General features: G+C 38.2%; 1 protein-coding gene across 5 annotated transcripts; it reads left to right on the top strand.

Moving 5' to 3' along the window:
* The first annotated feature begins 1 nt into the window (after nt 1).
* Nucleotides 2–21,820, top strand: ACADSB (acyl-CoA dehydrogenase short/branched chain). Of its 5 annotated transcripts, XR_014228101.1 has the most exons (12): nt 2–48; nt 4,554–4,713; nt 5,638–5,738; nt 6,533–6,739; nt 7,201–7,371; nt 9,702–9,827; nt 10,230–10,322; nt 12,925–13,014; nt 14,501–14,638; nt 15,333–15,432; nt 16,115–16,657; nt 21,494–21,820. XR_014228101.1 is itself a non-coding variant. In XM_082311030.1 (11 exons), the coding sequence occupies exons 1-11, from the start codon at nt 7–9 to the stop codon at nt 16,183–16,185; spliced, it is 1,299 nt and encodes a 432-aa protein (XP_082167156.1). In that variant the 5' UTR covers nt 2–6; the 3' UTR covers nt 16,186–19,391. The 5 variants fall into 5 exon arrangements, 4 of the variants coding, with proteins under 4 accessions (XP_082167156.1, XP_082167157.1, XP_082167159.1 ...); XM_082311030.1 differs by lacking the exon at nt 21,494–21,820 and having other exon boundaries at nt 16,115–19,391; XM_082311031.1 differs by lacking the exons at nt 12,925–13,014; nt 21,494–21,820 and having other exon boundaries at nt 16,115–19,391.
* The last annotated feature ends 1,498 nt before the right edge of the window (nt 21,821–23,318 follow it).

Here is a 23,318-nt window from a genome sequence, read left to right as displayed (position 1 = left end):
GCCGAGATGGCGGCGGCGGCGGGCGGTTGGCTGAGGAGCTGCGGGAAGGTGAAGCGGGGCTGCCGAGGGAGCGGCGGGCAGGGGGTGTCCGGGCGCCGGGGGGAACCCGCCTCGCCTCTCGCCTCCTCTCGCCTCAGACCGCCGCGTTAAGGCTGCCCGAGGGGCTGGCGAAGGGGCCCCCGTGGAGCCGCTCGCTGGGAGCTGGCGGGGCGCGGGGTCCGCTCGGGCCGTTCAAGTGCAGCTCTGCAGGGGGTGAGGGTGGGTTTGGAAAGGCCTTTTCTCCTGTCTTGCGGGTTTTTTTTTGTGCGGAGGGGTGGTATTAGGTAACTTCTTGCTAAGGAAAGTTCTTGCGGGTCTTGTGAAACGGCTTGTAAATGGAGCAGCCCGCGGCTGGTGGGGCTGTGAGGGGACGGCACAGTCCTAGCAGCAGAGGTGCTCCGGTGTCTCCTTTGCTTACCTAAGCAGGCAAAAGACTCCTGGCATTGTAGGGGTAATCAAAAGACAAAGGAAACAAGCAGAAAACCTGGGTTTGTGCCACAGGCATGCCTTTGTTGTGCAGAGCGAGGAGACATGCTGGCCTGGGGCCTTCTCTGGCAGCTTGTGGCTGTGTTGTGACAGCTGAAATAAAGCAAACCAACGCCATAAATGAGGGCAAGCAAGCTTTCTGTGATGGAGCTTCTCTGCTGAGAAATAGGAGCTGTCTGGGAGCCAGCTAGGACTGATACAGGAGTGGAAGTCATCAAGGAAAGCACAGTGAGCTTAGGAAAATATATTGCTTTGGCCTTTTTTAATATATATCTTAATGGTGCTGCCAGGTCCACCAGCATTAAAATCTCATTTTAGATTGTAAAACAAACAGAAGGAAACCAAAAGAACTGATCTTTAAAGAGCTGAGGTGGAGGTAAGAATTGAGATAAACAGAAAAATCAATGTTATCAGCAACCAAAAACCAATTTTCAAATACGTGTGTTTAGTAGGGCAAGCAGTCTGAATCTTGTAGCAGCATAAATCTTTACCTTACCTACAGAAAAAGAGGGGAAAAAAAAGCAGGGAAGCAGTAGCAAAGCATTTGAGTAATGTACATGCACTCTAAGTAACTATCTGAAAGTTAGCAATACTATGTGACTGCATGACTTCAAAGAATAAAAATGTTAACAATAATGTAGTGACTTGGGTTTTTTTTAATCTAAATGTTGAAATAAAAAAATCATTTCTACACTGTGCTATTACTCTGGCATACCTGTGGGTTGCTGCTCTGTGCGTGGGTGTTGCCAATGTAAGCCCTGTCCCTTGGGGCTATCCTACTGGTTTTAGGACTTTTCAAGGTAACCTTGTTATGAATATTCCTTTTGTCCTCTAGCGCCATGTCAGTCGGGTCTCAAATAATAATTGTTTATCAAACCGTGTCTGCATATGCGCACTCAGGGCTGCCTTTGTTTCTCCTGCCGCAGCAGGGCACCTTTCTCTGCCGCTCTCGAGTGGGTTGGTTGCAGTTGAAGAGCCTCCAAGTGAAAGCTCTGGGGAGGGAGGAAAGCCCGGGGTCAGCCCTAACTTTCTCAAAACCTTTGGCATTGTTGCCAAGAGCAGGCCTGCTATAATGGCTGTAACCTCTAACAAACACTGAGCCATTTGCTGGGTTTGAAAGCTGCTGCTTGCTAGTCAGGCTATTGGCTATTGGTCCTCTCAGCCAGTACAGCCCTGTGCACGTCTGCTTGGCCTTGCTGAGCTGCTTTTAATCAAGTTTGTCCAGTTTCCCTTTTTCATGAAAGCATAGGAGAAAAATCTGTGTATTTTTTGTGATCTACAAAATCCGTGCTTCCTGCATTGGACAGGGCAGAGTCCTCTGCATGCATTTAGTGGTGTGTTCCCCTTATGGTGGGTTATGTGGTCGATAATTCTACATCCCAGTGTGAGGTGCCGTCAAATGAAAGTAGAGGTAATCCCAGAGTACTACCAGTTGTTGATTCAAAAGTACTGGTTTATTGCCTACTGAGCATACCTACCTGCAGCTTTCTGAAAAGTTTTGTGTTCTTAAAAAGGCACCATGCATTTTTCCTGACAGCTCTTGGTCAATACTGGTGAAATATTCTCAGTGATTCGTCTTTGGTTATGCCACCATGAAAGAAAAATGCTCTTTTCTTTGTACTTGGAAATAAAGTAGTTGAAGAAGCAGAATGTATGTGTGATTTGTAATCCTATAACTGCTCAGGAAGCATACTGTGTTAAATATATATATGTATGTTGTGTGTATACATAGGTTTTTCCCTTCTCAGGCCTTGCTAAGAATATGGACTTACGCAGGTGGATGTTTAATAGTCTTACACATCTGGGTGTTGAGTGACCCTGCCATAGCTGGATGCTCTGCGAACAATCCATTCCTGACTGACAGCTTCCAGAACATGGTTCCCTTGGGTTTTGTCTGTATTAAAGCAACTCTTTCTTTGTTTTTCTGTGAAGACCTACGGTGACTCCGTAACTTAGTCTTCATTTGAAAGTGTTGCAGCTATTGCTGATCATCCAATGTATTCATGAATCAGCCCCACTAGTCATTATTTGTTTTATGTGACCAGGGGTGTTGAATGTGAATGAACATTGGATGTTCACAGCAATATTTGTTTTCTACATTACCACTTCTTAGTGGGTTTTTTTTGTCATGCATTACTGGTTGAGCTAAAGTCGGAGTTCCCTTACTGTAATAGACTTATGCATCTTGTCTCTAAGAAAAAAGGAGTCCATAGATCTGTTTTACATCAGTTCTTCAGCCAGGGAGATGACAGGTGTTGAAAGCCAACATGAAAGAGAGTGAATTATTAGAAGGATCAAAGGAATTCTTACTTCCTGACCCCAAAGCTTCTGCCATTTTTTGAGGAATGCTGCTATCACAGTGTGCGTTGCAAAATTGTCCTGCGTTCTGTGAGCTAAACAGCAGTCTGGTTACGGCACAGTCAGTCGGTCTGCTCACTGTGGGGTTACGAGTGCATGCTGACAAAAATGTATGTTGGCAGGCATATGCTCGTATACACGTTATTTTTATGGCACAGCTGTCTCTCTACTGGGGGTTTCTGTCAAGAGTTGTCTTGGTAAGACATTAATATCTCCATGCTTTGGACTGACACAGCAATAGCAATGGATATCTGTAGAAAAGATCTGATCTGTAGACGTTAGCCACAGAATAAGTTGGGTTTTGGGAGCTATGAGAGCAAAGCTGTTTTTCTGTCTTGCCTCTTTTGAGATCAGTCAAACTGTGCTTCTTTTTTGAGTACTGCTTTTCAGGAATACATTTTGCAGCAGTTTAGCTACTGTTAGCCTGTTACTTTTTGAGCTAGATCATATTCATTACACTAATATTTTTAAAAATTCTAAGAAATTATTCTGTGGTTAGAAAGTATATTAACTTTCAAACCAAACGTGTTCCTTTCTAAAGCCTGCTGTTATCTACTTCAGTAAGTAGTTTATAGTTCTCCAAGGTACAAAACTAATTACCTGTCAGAGTGTCTATGTCTACCCACCTGACAATCGCTATGCGTAGCTTGCTCCCAAAAGCCACTGTCTGTTCTGCTCGTTTTTGTGACTTTTGCCATATATGCTTAACGCCATTCCCCCTTCAGTAAAACACTCTGTAATACCTCTGCTCTCTTGGTTGGATAACCAGTGCCTCTTGATATCATTTGAGATTGTTGGATATCATGGACGAAGGGGGAGAGGTTAAGCATAAATTACTCAATTTTAGTTCCTTAGTGTACTTTTTTAATAAATCAACCAAATAAGACACGTTAATTATTAATTACATAGTACTATCAACATACTAACTGTAGGATTTAAACTATATAAAAATTAGCTATACAGAGGCATTCAAATGCCAGGGCTTTGTCTATGAAATGTGTGCTCATTCTGAAAATCATGAAGTGGTGGGTAAGAACTCAGTTTGAATACAAAAATCCACAGTGATGTTAAAAATTATGCCCTTTGACAGCAAAATACCAATCATCCAGATGAAGTGCTATCAGATTGCTTTAGAAACAAGAGCTGCTGGCCCCTAGAAGACCAGGGAGAAAGCCAAGTCTATCATTGAAGTTGACAGGTCTTCTGTAAAAAACATTCGTATGTCTATTTCACATTTACTCTTATCATATTTGTTAGTGAAGATATTAATTCTGTCAAAATATACACTTACTGCTATAAATATTGCAGCAGGCTTCCAAGATCATCTATAAAAATAAATACTATCAGCAGGGTTTATTTGCTGTAAACACTAAAATTGACTAAAACTAATGTTTGTGAATACTTTGTAGAATAACATTGTGTTAGCAAACTTACAGAAAGAAAATTGTTTGGGCTTAAAAGAAGAGTAATTAAAGGATATTTTCTTTTAGGACACTGGGGGGGGGGTTATATCTTCTCAAAACCTTTCAAACTAGACATTGATTGTAAGTTATGTTTCCTATTCATTTACTGAATAAAAACACTGGGTAAAATTGTGTATTGCTGTTGCTGTCTGTATACAAATACAAATTCTATTAACTGTTTGCATGTTCTGTATTTACTGTCAACAGCTGAAAAGAAATTTACCAGCGTACTTGGGTCCTTGGAGGGCTTCTCCATGTGTCTTCAGATCCTCCAAATCAGAACTCATGCCAAATCTAGCCAGTGATGGAGTTGTCTGTGCTCCGCTTCAAACATTCACTGAAGAGGAGACGATGCTGAAAAATATGGGTACCTATTGTCTGTGTGGTTAAAATTCAGAAATGTCTAATCAGAAGGGAAATTTTAGCTTGAAAATTTCTTTTCATTATTTAATTAGCGTTGTTGTTTAATTATAGTTAATGTTAAAACTGCTTTAGTTCACAAGAGTAATGTTCTTTTTCTATATTACCATAGCACAGTTCCACATGCCACAGTGCAGTTTACTCTGCATAAATAAATATTAACTGTTTAAAACTATTGCTGTAGTATAAGTGAAGTTGCCTGGCGTTGACTCGTGCCCTTTCTAAAGTGTTTAGTTCAGCTACAGTTAACTGCTCTAGCTGGTTTTCAGAGATTTTGGGTATACCCAGAAGGGTGACAGATGTGATGCGTCTGCCATGCAGCCAGGCCTGCGTGAAGAAGACAGTGTTTCAGAAGGAATCCTCAGAGCAAAGGTAAAAGAGTGAGGATTTGCGCATCTGGGACAGAGCTTATAAAAGGCTCCAGTTAAACAGAAACAGTCTTATTTATAGGGCTTTGTGCACTCAAAATAGCATGTGTTAAAGCCTGAGACCATCTTCCCAAACTGCAGGTTTAATTTATAAAGAAATAAGATTCAGCTAACAAAACAAGGGGTGTATTTAAAATATTTTCAATAATTTTTGGTCAACTAATGTTACCTAAGTGTTGCTGAGATGCTTTCAAAGTTTCTAATTTATAGGAAGTATTTGTTTTCGTTTAGAGCGTTGTTGCTGAGTTCAGAAAGAAATCATAATTGAGCCTTGTGGCACGTTACCTTGTTTCACTCAGGCAACTTTTTGTCGTTTTATTAACTTGTTTGGGAGAGTCAGGGAATACATGCATAACCTGTCAGAAGTACCATATTGCTGCTATATTGATCTTCAAGTAGGGCGTTAGAATACTTACACACTTTTTTTCTTCTCTTCATTACAGTGACAAAATTTGCTCAGGAACGAGTCGCACCTTTGGTACAAAAAATGGATGAGAATTCAAAAATGGAAGACTCTGTAATACAAGGATTGTTTGAACAAGGGGTCTGCACACTTTTACTTAATCTTTTATTCAGAAAATGGCATCATTTTATGAATCTTTAGCTGTCCACTTTTTGGATTTTTAGATTAAAAGATTGAGGGATATAATTCAAATGAATAATTTTGGATTTATCAGCAGCAGGGCAAATTTCCCTTTTTTTTACTGCATTATCACTCTCCATCTTTTCCTGTAATATTCTTTCCATGTCTCCCACTCCCATACCACATTCTTCATCTTATCTTTGAGTTCCTTATCTCCCACATCTCCCCCACACTTTTTTTTTTTAATTGGATAAGAATAATTGCCTAGAATGCTAGAACGACTATGACTCTGTAAGTGTTGCTGGGAAAGGGTATCAGGAGTCCTCTGCGTCCTTACTGGGCAGCCACAAGGACTTGTCTTGCAGATATCCCATTGATCATTCATGGGTTCAATTTTAGCCTTTCCTGCTATCAAACCTAAAGCTTGTCTGTGATTAGAATGTCATTTTGTACAACGACAACTCTAAATATTAGACTTGTGTTGAGATTGCAATTGTTCTGGAATATGTAATCAAATTAGGGTGATGATTGGCCTGTATACTGCACATGTTAGTTATTTCTTGCCTTAATTGACTATCGGCTTCTGTCAAGAATTGTTATTTTGTGAAGGGTATTGAAGGAACACAGTTCTTTGGGGAAGGATCTGGAAATACTTACGTTCTGTGGTTTATATTTTAATCTCTGAAGTATCAGCTTGGACTAACAAATTGGTGACAAGAACTAACATTGATATGTTTGCATCTTTCACATTTCAGCTGATGAGTATTGAGCTTGGGGAAGAATATGGAGGAACTGGAGCTTCATTTTTTTCAGTCATATTGGTGGTAGAAGAATTGGCCAAAGTTGATCCAGCTGTTTCTCTTCTCTGTGAACTCCAAAATACACTAACAAATAAGTTGTTTACCACATATGGAACAGAAGAACAAAAGAGAACTTACTTGCCCAGAGTTGCTAAAGATACAGTGAGTCAAAGTCTCACTTTACTAAACTATAATATAATTTTTAATAGTTAAGTAATGTTAGTGGGGTGGTTTTTTTCAGTAACTAAATGGGTGACTGTAGCATTTGAAAATATGTGTGAACGTTGAAACACTGGCTAGAGCTGAGATCTGTGGTGATATAGATACATCCTGTCATCAGTAGCCGAGAGGTAAAAGTGGAAAGGTGCCTATTCGTTTCATTAAAATTTAATTTACTGTGGAAAAGAACTTTAAAGCAGTTGACTTTGAGAGACATGTAATTACACAGTGTTTCTAGTCTTAATCTCCATGTCTGAAACTTAGTTACTTTGATGCAATAATTTAAAATGTTTGAATTTAAGAGATTTGTGCTTGTTTATAACTATTTTCTTTGCAGAATTTGTTATACATTGTGCCTATATGTTCAGTAGAAAATAAAATGAGTTTTTCCCTTCAATTGACAGATAGGCAGTTTCTGTCTTTCGGAGGCTGGATCTGGCAGTGATGCTTTTTCTTTGAAGACTCGGGCTGAAAAGAAAGGAGACTACTATATTATCAATGGCTCAAAGATGTGGATTAGCTTAGCGGAACACGCAGGAGTCTTCTTTGTGATGGCAAATACAGATCCGTCCTTAGTAAGTTGGTAAAGAATAGTTGCATTTCAGTGACAGCTGATTATATATGAAACTATGGATTTTATATTAATGCTCTGATGTTAAAGGTTAATATTCTTTGAACCTTTTCCTAGCTGACAGGAAACCTTTAAAAATATTTCCCAACAAAAACTGAGAACTTGCCGAGCAATTTAATAAATTCCTCCCACCAGGGAAAACAAAGATGTCAGAATCATCATTGCTTAGATGAAGAGCACAGCGTGCATTGGTATTCTTCTGAGTAATGGAAGAACAGATAGCCTAAGTCTTTCCAACCCGTCTGACTTAACTGACAAGTCGCTATTGTTAAAAGGCAAAATAGAGCTTAGGCTACAGGCACTGGAAAACTAACAAGAATACAAGAGCAAAGTACGTTCAGGTAAAAAAATACATAGCTGAATATGCATGTTTCAAGTTTTGTCACCAATTTGGATATAGGTAGTAGATTCAGAAAAGTCAACTGCAGGATTTAAAATGTACTATACCAATACGGTAGAGTGGTAATCAAATACAAAACTAAATTGTTTACAACTTTTATTTATTTTTTTAAACTTCTTCCAGTATCTCTTTCTTAAAAACTTGAAGATACTTATTTTTAAAATTAAAATTTCAGGTTTTCACTAAATAAGAAAAGGAGTTTTTCTTTCATTGTATTGACCAGTTGAATATCATGTTGCTTTCTGAATTTTTACTCATTTCTTCACAAGCCGTTGGGTGATTTGAGTACTACAGACAATGAAAGTATATTTGATAAGCCAGTTTCTATATTTGTTAACTGCTGTGCATTGCCTTATAATCTGGAGTTGTTTCTGTATTAGTGTAAGATTTTAAAAATACATAATATATTGCCTTCTTAAAGTTAGAAATTTGCTTTTAAATATTCAAGAAGGAGTCAGTGCTGCTCAAAGATTAAGTAACAGCTGACATCAGTATAAATGAGAGAACGGACCAGTGTAGAATTGCGTACTGAAATGTGCGCTCTGCGCTAGCAGCTCCCATTTGGTGAGATGGGCTGTTGTTGAGGTGAGGTGGAATCCGCAGCCTTCTCTTTCCTAAGAGGCAACTCTTCCAGAAGAACCACAGGACTTTTCCTGCCTCTCAGTGTCACCCGCTTAGTGAGAGGAGGTGCTGTGGATGTTGGGGACAGGAAGAGATGGAAACGTGGCCAGGAACACCTCACATTTTTGTCTCATGGACCTTGTAGTATGTTGCATAAGAGACACTGCTGTGGTTCTGGCTGGGGGAAACGCTGAGGAAGCAAGAATGATTGGGGAAAGGAGAGAGAATTGGGAATAAGAATTACACAGAGGGAAAAAGGGAAAGTGAGAGCTATCAGGAATCACCGTTCTGTACTTCAAGAACCTAGTTTAGGGCTTCAAAGATGTGAAGATTGTAAGCTGGTATGTAGGAGATGCCAGAATTTAGATTGGCTGTAGAATCTATGTGTTGTCAGATGCGTTATTTAGTGTCCTGTCCAAATCATTATCTGAACACCAAATCAGCTCTTTGAGCTTTTTGATAACAACCGTCATACCATCATAATGATTTCAGACTGCTTTATTAATTATATTCCCACTACCTCTCTAAAGTGAAGAGACAGCGATATCAACGTTCTGCAAACTGGAATCACAAGGAGAATGTGTGCACCAGTTCTGGGTGTTAGATTAGGTCTGTTATAATACTTACAATTATACTGCGCTTTGAATGTTCCAGCACAGTTCCCAGTGGCGCCAGTCTCATCAGTCTCTTACTCTGGACAACCTTAAAAGGAAGAGTATATACGCAGCCTTCCATGAGAAGAGTAGCTGAAGTAATTGGGCTTAAGTAAAATCTTGCATCCTATAGAATCATCTGACATGGGTTTAGAGCCATTATTTGTGTGACCACTTTAGTCTAAAGATACCCTATGTCTTCTCACAGTCCGTTGTTTGACTGTGACGTATGTTCCAACAGTAAGCAGTAGCTTCACTGCATAGCCATAACTTGCTTTCCCAGTCATTTCCAGTACAGACAGGCACTACAGTCCTGTCTGTTTCATTTCCATAATACCAGTCCCCTGTCTTATCAAGAGAACTTTTAAGGTTGTTCTGATTATGTTTTCCACATGGAATATTTTAATAGGAAGGTATCTCTGGCCTTTGTTAAACCATAATTAGCAGACATAGAGGGAACAGATGATGGTGCCAGTGTTTTATCTAGTAATATAGTATTAAGCAGGTGTAAAATTTCTGTAGTGGAATGAGATATTTAGACCACCGTTTGGTGATATTAGTATAAAAATCAGTTCCTGATTAATTTCTAATTCATCCTAGGGATACAGGGGAATTACATGCTTCATAGTAGATCGCAACACAGAGGGACTACATATAGGGAAGAAGGAGGACAAGCTTGGAATCAGAGCGTCTTCTACCTGCCCAGTAACATTTGAAAACGTTAAGGTATTGTACGTTGTTTAGCTATTGAAGCATAATTTGTGTGTAATTGGAGCTTGACCACATATAAGAAAAGAATGTTAACTAAATTCCCAATATTTTTTTTCCTTAGACATACTGATTGTTTGGCTTACTTTAACTTTTTCCTCCCTATTCTTTCACAGAAGCCTTGAGGGGAGTTGGGTTTCTTGAACTTTGATACAGATTTTCTCAGTCATCAGTTTATAATCACATGTATCAGGAAATGTTCTAATCAGATATTCTAGGAATCAGATGTCTGGTTTATGTTTTATGCCTTCTACTTATGAGGAACATTAAATAAAACATGTACACCGATTCACCTGTGAACCGTGCTAGCAGTTACAAAGCAGAATAGAAGAGGAATAATTGAGTGGTTTTATTCTTTAGGTTCCTGCGACCAATATCCTGGGACAGGTTGGAAAAGGCTATAAGCATGCGATTGGACTGCTGAATACCGGCAGAATAGGTATTGCTGCACAGGTGGGTGATTTTGTTTAATACTGAATGCAACCAGTATATAACTTTGAATTTGGATTGACATTTACAAAATATTTAAAGCTAATAAGAATAAACTATTTAGAAAACACTTTATTAAAAACTAAATTGCCACTAGATGTCACTATTCCTGCATCTAAGTTACGGTAAAATACTGAAATGGTAAATGGTAAAATTTATGGTAAATGGTAAAATTCTCCTTCGGTGACATAAGCAATAGATTTAGAAAACATTACATGGCAATTAGTTTGTCTTTGGTGGTTAACTTATTGCTGCTGAAATATGTCAATATTTTTATTTTCCATTATGCAAATTTATTTTACAAAGAAAACTAGCTTTGGAAAATGTAACACACTGAAATATATAATATTAATGCTTCCAGCTGTGATTGTATGCGATTGCCAAATGTGACCTTATGCTAACTGATGTTTTCCCAACAACTTATTTTTAAAAGTCAACTTATTTTTAAAATAAATATGATTTTTTTTCTAGCAGAAGTGTCCTAGTTCATTTTTGTGTTTGAAAATTGCACCTTATGGCATCTTAGAGGAAAACATTTGCTGACCTTGGAGTTATTTCAAAATGTTGTATTTTGTTGTAAACTCAATTTGGATCTCAGATTGCTGCTGATTTCAGTGGAAATCAGCTTCAGCCCTATAATAAAATGACTTACGGAAAGTTTTTATATGTTTAGTTTACTTTTAAAAGTAATCTTTTCTTTGTTTCTACTTTGATGTGGATGTAGTTGTGCTGTATAAGGTGAAATATGTCTGTACTACAAATCTCCCTTATCTTTTGCCCTAGTTTGCAAACAGACCAGAAGTAATAGTCCTCATGAAATTTAGGCTTTCCACATGGCAGTATACTGTGCTGCTAAATGGGCTGGCTTTTTCATCATTTCTAAAGATTATCTGTGATTAAACTTTGTCTGATATGGCGTTTAAAAACTAGGGCTGTGGGCCCCGTTGTTCCCAGAAAAACAAATAAGAGGCTCTGGCATTAAAATACATGGTCTGGATTTTACTCTTAATTACTCCAAGTTACACTTATAACCTGATTAAAAGTTAAGGTCAGGTAGTTGTTAAATCTTAGTTACCACTTTCTTGGCACCTTCAAATGAAGAGAAATGTACTTGAATGTACAAGAACAGCAGTTCCAAAGCCCTGTATTGAATTTAGTTTTGCGGTAATAATAGTTTTAAAAGATAATGAACATCTTATAAAATGTAATTGTGGCCGTGAAAACAGTTTCAGGTAGTTTTAGTGCAAGGTAGCTGCATATTTTGTTACAGGTGCTGAAGTTGATATACTTGGTTCATCTGTATGAGTTTATATAAGAAGGCAACAAATCCGATTAGCAGCAGACTGTATTATTTTCTTATGTTCTTTTCCCACATACTCATTTTCCTGTGTATTGTGGGTTTTTTCCATAGAATCTCAAATGATTAAGGAGTAGATGTCTGAACCCTGTCAGAGTCCTGTTTTTAATCTTCTTGGGGCCCTTGGCTTTCAGCTTAATATGTGGGTCTATCCAAAAATACCCCTACACTACTGTACACCATTAAAAGTAGTTTGACATAAGCTGCTTGATGTGACAGCTGACTGCCACGTTGTAGTATCCCCTCCTGACTTAGGAAAGTTTTATGAGATTCCAAATTTACCATATACTGTTGCCTTGCTTTTTGATAGTTTTTCATGCCATTCATTTCCCTTTGGGGTTTTGGGTTGTTTTTTTCTTGTTTGATGCTTCCCCTCATCTAATTTCCTATCTCTGTTTTTCATAGGAAGGAAACTAGGTAGAAAGAATGTGTTCAGATGGATGGTAGTTATATAATGAAACCAACTGATCTTATTTACTAATAGCTACGTATTCCAAGATACATGAAAGGCAGGGTCCTTTCTTTACTATCTAGTTTGGAATGGAATACACTCAAAATTTAGTAGTTAAAAAACCATAAAACTAGTTTACTTTCCAGATTCCATAATGTTTCTTTAGGCTAACAAGCCAGACACTAGGGTAGATGCGAGTTACTTCTTTATAAATGTTCATGTGCAGTTTTCCCAGACGTTATCCTCCCAAGATAACAATTGTGTTTTACTGTCTTTGCTGCTGAGTGAAGAGAGTGTGTGAAAAGACAATGGTCTTCTAAAATTGTTCTGTTGAGTTGTTCTTTTTCTAGACAACGCTGGAACAAATGTTATCTCTCCTTCCACTATACTAATTTTCTAGCTTCTAAAATAAATTGCTAATTCTGACAGTCTAGTGTCTTCTATAAAATGAGAAATTATTTTTGTTATGAAAATAGCTTTGAGTAATCATTCAGATTATTTTTCCTTTAACAGTGTAATATAGATCTATAGATCTTTAGTTTACAGTAATTTTCCCACGTAATTAAGAATTTTACCAGAAACACTTAATATTTGACCCATAACTTTTGTTCAAAAATTAGTGATAGTGTTTTCAGAAATATTTTGCCTTTAGTAAGAAAGTTTCTTTCAGGAATGGAATAGTATGGAATTGGCTTATTGCTCAAAGTTTGGGGTTTTTTTTTGTCCTAACTCACCTCAAGATATCTTATTTCTTACAGATGTTAGGACTGGCACAGGGGTGTTTTGACCATACAATTCCCTATACGAAGGAGAGAGTCCAGTTTGGGAAAAGCATATTCGATTTCCAGGTACTTGTTAGCGAACACATGAGAGCTTTCCTCCAAGAGAGTAGTAGTTACCACAGTAGATGAAGTCAGTAAAATGAGTAATCTGATTTGCATAATTTGTGCTCCACCTTGTGTCACATCTCTACTTCTCAATATTTGTGAAGAATTTTTCAAAAGAATTTCAGATGAGCATTCATCTGCCGTGTAAAACCTATAAATTCAGTGCCGTGTGCCTTTGCAAGTACCGTATAAATCATTTAAAACTTCAAAACATTATTAACATGACTCCTTCCTTGATAGTATATTCACTGCCTTTGAAAATAATAGACATGGAACCCCTTTCTCTTCTGACTTTAATATCACAGTATGTTGAATGTGTTCCAGTTTTTATACACTTTCATGAGGTGTAGGGGATGGCCTTTTTCTGGAGACACTAGAAATTATAAAAAGATGAGGAAAACTGATTGAATTATTAGATTGCCTGTGTTATACAAAGACATTTAGTTTTCATGATAATATCTGCATCTTAAAACGAAAAAGACTCTTTGTTGCAAAAATGATGTATAGTTTAATAAGGAAGATATATAATTGTAATTACTGTAGTAATTTTCTTGTTATAAGAAACCTACATCTTGGATGAAGGGAAGGAACATTAGTACTACTCATAATTTATACAAATTTTAGGAAGCACCCACAGATATCTAGGAAATTATTGGAACTGTGTCCTTTGAATGGGAAATGGAATTTACAATTGCCGAATCGTTTTGTTATTTTGACATGCGTATATGTTTTTGCAAATTTTAGGGAGCAGTGTTCATGTTCTAATAAGATGAAAGATTCCATTGTGTTTTAGGAGCAAGTTAGACAACTAAATGTTCGTTTTCAATCATCATAATGTTTGGGTCTCCATAAATAAGCCTGTGCTTCTGTAATACCTACCATTTAGAGGTGAGCTCCATCACCTTTTTCCTTCCCTTTGAATCCTTTCATCAGTCCCATTCTCTACACTTTTATGCTGCCCCTGACTCTTATCTCATGGTTAGGGGACATGGGAAGAAGTGGTTGTCACCTTGCTATTTCTCCACTTTATTTAAGAGGTACTTTTTTCAAGTTTTTCTCAGTTAAGCTCAGAGCTTTGACCTACCTGTGTCTCTGGTGCTGAGAAGAACGTTAAGATTTGGCTGAAATTTTCCTTGATGTTCATGGGTGCAAATAGATTCATGTTGAACCCTCCCGTCCAGCCAGTCAGGCAAGAAGTTCCCCAGTACTCCTGAATCCAAGAAGAGGGAAGGAGAAAATGGGAGTGCAGTTCCTGAAAGGACTTGGTGGCCCAGAGGTTTTCCAGCGTCGATGTCATAGATGCAGAGATGTGCAGAATTACTGGTCCATCTAGATTTTGTATTTTTGAGTGTAGGTATGTTCCTGGGTGAAAAGAATGGCTCTTGCTAGAAATTCCAGTTGAGTACTAGATACCGGTGCTGTCTGACTTGTGGTGTGCTTATGACAGGGGATGCAACACCAGATAGCTCAGGTGGCCACGCAGCTGGAGGCAGCGAGGTTGCTGACCTACAACGCAGCCCGTCTTGCGGAAACAGGAAGGCCTTTCATAAAGGAGGCCAGCATGGCCAAATACTACGCTGCTGAGGTAACCAGTTTCTTTATTCGGTGGATTTATTTCATCGCTGTTTAAACGTTGCTTCCGTTACTGAATGTATAACTTGTAATTCATGCTTTGCTGTGAGATCTGTGGATGCACTTCTACCTTGTTTCTCCTTCTCAGTCCGTCTGTGGAATGTAAAGTAGGCCACCAAAGAATGAACCGCTCACACCCTTAAATAAAATTTTGAAAAGCAAGCAACAACATTAAAAGAGAAAGTGAATTAGTATTTTCACTCACGTAGAGAGATTTCATTCTCTCAGAATTCTCTGTTTGTGGCTGGAGAATATGGTATGGTGAGACTTCATCTGTGACCATTTCCACTCTGCTGGTCACAACTGCGAGTCTTCATGGGACTCAAAACCAGGTTGCTTCTGCCTCTTTAACTGCTGTCTTGCATACCGCTGCTAGTCTTTTTCATAGTGCAGCATATGAACTATTGCAGTAACGGTTAGTGAATTCTTGATGTCCTCTGATTTAGAAAAATGTCATTTTTTTTCTAAAATAACTTGCATAAAGAAGATGAATACAAAAATATCAGTCTTTCCTCTTCCCTCTTGTTCTATTGTTACTGCTTTAATTACTGTTTTATTTTTGCTTTAAATAGCTACAAAGAATAAAATTTACTACTACCTGCATGAAGTTGAATCCTGAAATTGTAACTCTGAAACTATTTTCATAGGTTGCAACACTGACAACTAGTAAATGTATCGAATGGATGGGTGGTGTTGGATTCACCAAAAATTATCCAATAGAAAAGTACTATCGTGACTGCAAGATAGGTGAGTGATAGTTTCTTAACAAATATTTCTTGTAGCACTAGTAGTATTAAAGTTTGAGGATGAATGACTGGCTATTTTTTTAACATATTTTTTCCCTGAGACCGTCATCAACACTGATTCAAAGGCTCAGATATGGGAAGGTAAAACTTTAGGTATAAATATCCATCTATGTCAAGCTAGTTACAATGTTTAATTAGATACCGATAAAATACAAACACGCACATTGTGTCCCATTCTATTAAGAAAATTCCAGTTCAAAAAAATTGAAAATACTTTCTTTGGCTTTAAGATCTGAATCTATGTGGAGTTTTATTTTCAAGACTTCCTTGTTTACCAGTCTAATCCTTGGACCTAACAGTTTGACATTTCTAACAATATTACCCTTTGACTTTTACTGCTGATAGCATTTGTAAATATTTAAATTTTGTTGGTTATTTATGAATTGCTTTTCAGGAAAATGTCTTGTCATTATGTTGTACTAGCAGAAAAGTATTTTAATTGTCGCAGATAATAAAATATGAACATTTATGTAAATAATAATTTTGTTTCTAGAACTTGCTCAGTAAAGCTTCACTTTGTAACTGTAAATGTTCTAACTGGACTGTTAGAACAAAATCTTGGTCTCTCTTCATATACTCACTGTGGGTTTATAGTCTTCTAATTTATTTTCTTCTGATTTCAGGTACAATATATGAAGGAACTTCAAACATCCAGTTGAGCACCATTGCAAAAAGCTTAGCACAGGAATACTGAAACCATAAGGACTTCTTGACTGTTAACAGCAATTATTTCGCTAAACATTCATTGTGAATTACACTTTCATTTGTATATATAAAAATCATAAATAAGAATACATCATCACAGACGCAATCATAAGGAGAACATGAATTCCCCGTTTCAGGACAGTGAGCGTGTAATTCATGTGAAATCATGAATTCCACATTCAAATCCAAATCATGGGTTAAAAGTATTTCTTTCTGCCTGAGACACTTCTAAGCTAACACTTTGGCTGAAATTATTTTGTTGGTTTAGGTTATACAAACAGTGTGTCTCCACTTTGAGATTTCAAAGTGAAAAGAAAAGAAGCCAAATCTTTGGCTCGCCTGGTGTGAAAGGTTTGTTAAGCCGCCCGGGAGAAAGGACTCCACATGTGCAGCAGACCTGTGCATGGCGTGAAGCTGCTGTTTGTTCGTGGTGCCCTTTATTAGCATGGGGTACCGGAGAGGTATGTGGAAAGAGATCGAAGGGATGGTTTCCTCTCTCCAAGGTGGAGTGATGTCTGTGGAGCTGCTGTAATTGGAGTAATTTTTATAGCAGTCCTTAGTGTGTTCTTAAGTATTTCTTGGTAATTAAGCCCTTCCAGCCCCAATTTGTAGTACTGAAAGGTAGATAATATCTACCTCCCTTTCCAGCCTTCTCAGCTGTTAAGGGTTTTAATCTAAGAGGCTATTTATAGTTCTCCTTTCATAAAAGGTTGAGTTGAAATCTTTGTGAAATGGGGTTAAAAAAAGCTCTAGTAGTTCTGCAAAAAGACAGAGATATAAGCTAGGTAATAGGAATGCTGTGATACTAACTCGCAATGGCCTTTCCATGTTCAGTGCGTTTTACCAGCTTTAATCCTCAGAGCCTTCCTGGGAGGTAGAAAACTCGCTCATGGAAGTTAGTGGTTCTCTGGCAAAGTTTTTCTCCTTTTGAGAGAGAGAGAGGGGGATTTTGAAATGTATTTGGCTTTTTTATCCCTCTCTGTTTGCTTTAAAATTAGACATTTTATTTACAGCAGAAACCTCTTCAGTGCTGGAGAACTAATTAACTAAGAATCAAGAGACGGAAAGCTTAATATATGAAAAATCATTATAATTGCTATAATTGGCAATTTGTTTTGAGTGTTTTTGGGAGGGAAGGATTGGTTTTCTGGTTTTGGCTGACTTAGAAGAATCTCATTTTTAAAGCTTGCTAGTCACTGATGATTCACTTCGAGTGGAGCTTAGAATGTTACAGGCTGAGACTCAGCTAGGGTAAATGACACTTAACAAGTACAATTTTGTAAAACAAGCAGACTGCAGTGCCTTATACAAAGAAACAAGCAAGGAGGAAAAGCACTATTAAAAAGTTTTCTGACTTTCTGTCAGCTTCAAAGGGAAGTAACTACTTTAGTAAATTACTCCCCCTCCATACACACTTTGCCTGTTGATAGGCGAAGAATTAATGTGGTAATTATCCTTATGCCAATAAAAAAAGCCCCTCCCATATCAGTTTGATCAACAGCTGTGAGATTTTCAAAAATACAAGAGTTGGAGGGTAGACTAGATGATTTCTGAAGTTTTCTTCTAGCATCATTATTATTATTGTAGTTGTTGTTGTCATTAGTATTATTATCATTATTATCATTATCAATGCATTTCAGGTTGTTTGCAGGCTTTCTTTCAGCTGAATTGAAACGGCTGGGGAGATTGTTAGACTAGTATTAAGACTACAGACACTGCAACAGTTAACTACAGTTATTCTGCTCAACATAGTCTATCTGTGCGTCTAAATTATCATAACCATACTACAAAATGTTTGAGTTAGCATTGATTAATGTGATGAGTTGTGCTAATGGGAGGCAGTCCTTAGCTGATGTGGTTCAGCCTGCTTTGCTAACATGAGTGTCAGCAGAGATCAGGTTTTGATTCATACTGTTTAATAGGTCTCCTAGTTTGAGATACTGTCTTAGCTTGGCTTCTGCAGTATTGCGTGAGGCTAGGAAGCGAGTGGCAATACTTAACTGACTTAACATAGTGCTAAAAGCAAACCCTTTATGGAGGAAAGCACAGAGCTCTTTGAAGGACTGTTAAAGCCTGGATATCCAGGATGATGCAAAAGGTCTCTTTGTGTAGAACTGTGTCAGGTATTCATTTGAAAAAATAATCAGGAAAAAATCAAAATAATGTGATTTCCTACAGTCTGAACTCAGATGCCATAGTCCAGCAAACAACCTGAACAGCCTCATCAACTACTCAACAGTTCTCAGAAAAGCAAGGTCAAGCCTTTAACTAATGTTACAGCTGTAAAAATTTCACGTGTCTCGGTTCCATATGCTGTATTCTGTACACAATAACTTTTGAAAGAAATGTATGTATTGATTTTTTTCCTACAAAATTCTGTGGAAGAATATGCGCACACATTAATTATAACCACTGAGTTTCTTTCATCGTTGTTTTAAAAGGGCACGTACCACTGTGGAGAGCATTAGCTATTCTGGTTGCTGACTCCAGGAAGAATTAACTTGTTTCATCCCCTTAAGTCTGATTCCGTTGCTGCACTAACACAGACGTTGGTTTAGTAATAAGATGTGCAGTGCTGTTGTCCAGGAGCTGTTAAGAGCTGCCGGTGCTCCCCACCCCCTGTTCGGTTTGGGACGGGCGTTTGGATTGTCATAAATCGCATTTCCACATTTGGCACTGTGAGCACAGGACTGTTGATGGTGGCTGGCTGCACCAGTAGGTGTAGGGCTGCAGAGCTGGTGTTGCCAACGCTGTGAGGCTTTCTGTGCTGATGACAGGACTCAAAGCTGCTTTATACACCATATGTATTTATATTAGTGAGTTTTCCCTTTATATGCCCTTAGTCAGCCCAGTCAGTCTCGTCTATTGCCCTGGAACAGCATTTTCGTATCAAATGTTGCATCTGGACTTCCACGGTTAGAAGAAAAGACCTGTGTTGAGAATGTATTGAAAGTGCCTGAATTTTTTATTTGACTTGATACAGTGCTAATCCTGTACATCAGGTGGTGGTTCTCTGATAATCTGTCATTTTAAATTGTGTCCCAAATCTTGCAATTTTTGTACTGGGAGGGAATGAATACATCTTCTGTCAGGTTTCTTTAGTATTATTGTGGGTTGTGATAAAGGTCTGAGGCAGGTTTCCACAGAAAGGTTTAACTGCTACATGGGAAATACTCAAATACAACATTTTATATAACGTTTTCTATGTTGTTGGTTTTTCTTTCATATTTTCTTTTCCCCATATAAAGATTGTGTTAGAAAAGGCTTATGTGAAATACAAAGTAATTGTTCACTGGGAGCCTTTCACTATGTAAAGAATCTGCTAATTAAGATGTTATTGCATTTCCATTTGGAAATCTTTTGGTGAGAGACACATTTCAAGTTCTTCCTACCAAGCTAAGCTCGATTGGAAACCCAGGCTGGTTCGAAAGCAGCTGTCTGACTTTCCTGAGCTTGCTTATTGAATACATGAAAGCTGAAGAAACGTTTTTCCTCAACCCCAGAATGTATTCAGTGTACCCTGTCATAGACCTTCTCCTAAGACAATTACCTGAAAGCGGTTAACAGCTACCACAAATACTTCATAAATATTTACCTGTTACATTACCACTGTGCAAACTGTTGGCGGAGGCACAAATCAAGTGAGAGCTGACGGGCAGATGAACACGTAGTGTACGATTCCCAAAGAATTTTCACGTGATTTGTCACTTTATGTTGTATTGAAATACAGTCGTTGGAGATGGCTTTGCAGGGAGTTGGCTCCTCTGAAGTGTAACTCCTTGGTCTAGGTCCAGGTGAGGAGGCATGGTTAGTAGTCTTATGCTTCTGGATTTGGCTGCCTCGTGCTACGTAGCGTGGTCGGCTGTACGTGCAGGTGAGGGTAAGACAGAGGTCTCGCCAAGCCCACACCAGACAGCCAAACCTCAATGCACAGCATATCCAGAGTTCCAGGCTAACAGATAGGAATGACAATAATTATTTCAGTTAAATATGCCAGTTGGAAGATCAGTTGCTATAATTAACAAAGTCCAGCTTAGCAGCATTGAGGGAATTTCTCATTATCTGATACTAGAGACATTATTAAGCTGCTTTGAAATCTTGGCGTTTATTATCCTCTAAAAATATTCTGTTCATGTGCAATAACTGTCTGATACATCAGGTGACTAGAACTAACCACTGTGTTTCCTAGTAGCTTGTTTCATAGATCAGAGCATTCAAATGTTGATTCGTATTGGTAAACTAATGTTCAAAAGAACACGCAGTGTACAATGTAACATTTTTTCTGATAAACCACTTTAAAATATAAATCAGAAAGACGTACAGTCTCAACAGGCAGCCACAGCATTTTTATATATTCTTCTGTCTTTTAAGATCATTTGGATTTACATCTTTCTGAAACTATATTTTTCCTCTGTGTATCTTAATAGCTGTAGAGCTCCTAATACTGGAAGATTATACCTATAAAGAAATCTCAAGGTGACTTCACTGAAGATCCTAAAGAAAAAGCACTCCCACTTGACAGAAAGCTGTGTCTTGATAGCCAAGTAACCAGCACATTCAGAACTGGGTTTATTTAATATACAAAATGAGGACTTCTGAACATGCAGAAACATGTTCATCAAACATCTTGCAGGGATCTCTGAAGAAAGGAAAGCTGTTACAAGCTGTAACCGCTCTCTTAAAAAAAAAATCAAATACTAACAGGAAAACCTAAAATCAAATACTAACAGGAAAACCTAAAATAAGCCATAAATCCCCAACTTCCACATTGCCAGCTTGTGTTATTTGGGGGTCACCTAACCAGGAAATTAGGATATATGGACTGAAAAGTAAATTCTACTTCCTAACCAGCCAGACCTGGAGGTCTGACAGTCCGTTTGAAGTGTTACACAAACCATTGTCACTATTTGTGACAGTTTTAAAAGCATCTGTTGTAAATCACAGATAAGGCAGGGCTGGACTGCTCTGGGTATGCTTAACAGAGAAGTCAACTCGCCAACATTAGGAGGACTTAAAAGGAGCTTTGCTTCATCTAACGATGGCTGGAGGGTCATGGTGGGAATGCGCCCGTCAGTGGGAAGAGCTGAAACGGAGTGGTACTGCTTGTCTGGTTTAGGGCCAAATGCAGGTTGGCAGACCACGAAATGCCTCTGTGTTTGCCAGCTACGAGACGACTTTTCTTTCCTAGTGTAGACAGAATGAAGGGAAGAGTGGAGCTGCAATAGGATGAGTTCATGTTGAGTCTGTATCCCCTGCCCCTCTGGGTCCCCTAAGTTTGATTGTTTTGGTTTTGAAAGGTTTCCATTTTGGAGCCTGCCGAAGGACGCTGGGTGGCTCTGCGCTTCGTAGGAAAGCAGCAGCTCTGACACACAGATCCAGAGCTCGTGTTCCCTGGGTGAGCCGTTGTTTCCTCCCTTCTCTTACAAACATTCAGCCAAGACTTTTAAACGGTGACCCACCCCTCAGGTGAGCAGAATAATTTTCTGATCATCCTTTTCATTTGCTTAAGTTTGCTGCAAGTTCCTTGGATATTTTTGGCCTGAATTATTTTCTAGGACATGCTGCAACGTTTTTCTGTTTGCTAATTTGCATCTTAAAGATGCAAATTAAATGCAAATTTTTCAATATAACCAGAGCAGTCATCCAGTTTTAATTTGATACTGTGTCGCTGAGTTTGTCTGCCTTTGTTTAGATGGTACCTAAAGACATGATAATTACATTTTAGAAAGACACTAGCTTCTCTGGGTATTTTTTCATCTGTAGGGATACAAAAAGCAGAGAGTGTGAAAGGTTAAGAGTCCCAGAAGCTGCAAGCGTTATTTATGCTAAAAAGTATTAGCTGATATAACTTCGCTTATGGAGTTACTGTATCATGCACCCAACACCAGCTAAAGGACCAGCTGAAGCAAAAAAGCCAACTTTGAAATGATACTAAGTTATAGGCACAATGGTTTTCTTTTTTTTTTTTTCATTTTATCTCGTAGAGAACAGCTTAGTGTCAACTCTGCTAAACTGACCTAAAAATAATTGAGGAATAATTCAGAAATTAAAGTTAAGATTCTGGAAATGTAGTTAAATACTGAAAAGCTCCATAGAACTGGTTCTGTTAATGGAGCTGTTGAAGATAGAGTTTTTACGGAGCAAATGTGTTTTAGTACAAAAGCTGATGCTGTTTGTTTTAGGAAAGAAAATGTTAGACATTCTGTTGCTGAGATGGAGGATGTTTACACACCAAATGCAGCATTTGCTCCAATTGTTCCCGTAAGAATTGAGGCAAAGCACTTTTTTCAGCTCAGGTACTTTCTGAACTTTGAAAATGTTTTATGACTCCCTATTATGTACTAGAAGATGGTTATATGATATGAAGGCTGTATTTACGTTCACAGTCTTGTTTTCCCCGTGTTCAGAGAAAAATGCCTTATGTTCCACTGTATGATTTCTATCAAACACAAACTGTTACGCTGCCACCTGAAATTCCAGATCACTTTGGTCTTCTCAATGTCTGTCCAACCAAGCTTTAAAAAGAAAGTAATTTTCTCGGTTTAATTGCAGCAATGTCGACATTTGATTGATATGACAGGTTGTTTTGATTGTTGCTTGAATAATAAAAGCTAGATTCAGCAAGCTGTTTGTCATAAAATATATTTGACTGCCATGCAGGATTCACAGTTTCCAAGGCCCAAAGCAAGGTGCAGCAGTAGGTCTTCCATTTTATACTAGAAGTATTTTAGCTCTACTGTGCTTTGACTTCAGTGATTCAATTTGCAGAGATAAACAATTCTCTGGAGGTAATGTAGCTTGTCATTATTTAATAATTATTTAAAATGTGCCTTGTTACCCTTGTGGAAGAATCTGGGCCACAAGAGAGTTGTGGTTGTCCTCTAATTCTTCAGGAGGCTGATGCAGCACTGGCTTAAAGCACCTGCTGATCTGGTGTCTCAGACTATTGTAATTTCATAGCCAGCCTTCTCTATACTGCTGCTTCTATTTAGAAGTGTCCAAAAATCTTTTTTTTTTTTTTTTTTTTTTTTTTTTGAACTGTAAAAGCCTTCTGGCACTGAATTACATCTATTTCTTGACTGAAACATATCTGCTCTATGCTAACCTCATTATCCAGGAATG

The sequence above is a fragment of the Platalea leucorodia genome (genome assembly GCF_965183815.1).
Source record: "Platalea leucorodia genome assembly, chromosome: 4".
Lineage (NCBI taxonomy): Eukaryota > Metazoa > Chordata > Aves > Pelecaniformes > Threskiornithidae > Platalea > Platalea leucorodia.
Note: the sequence above shows the minus strand (reverse complement) of the source record. Positions and strands in the feature narration are given on the sequence as shown.

Coding starts and splice junctions, on each gene's coding strand:
- ACADSB (XM_082311030.1), top strand. CDS start 7: ATGGCGGCGGCGGCGGGCGGTTGGCTGAGGAGCTGCGGGAAG. Junction 9,828..10,229: donor TAACATTTGAAAACGTTAAG/GTATTGTACGTT, acceptor TTTATTCTTTAG/GTTCCTGCGACCAATATCCT. Junction 14,639..15,332: donor CCAAATACTACGCTGCTGAG/GTAACCAGTTTC, acceptor CTATTTTCATAG/GTTGCAACACTGACAACTAG.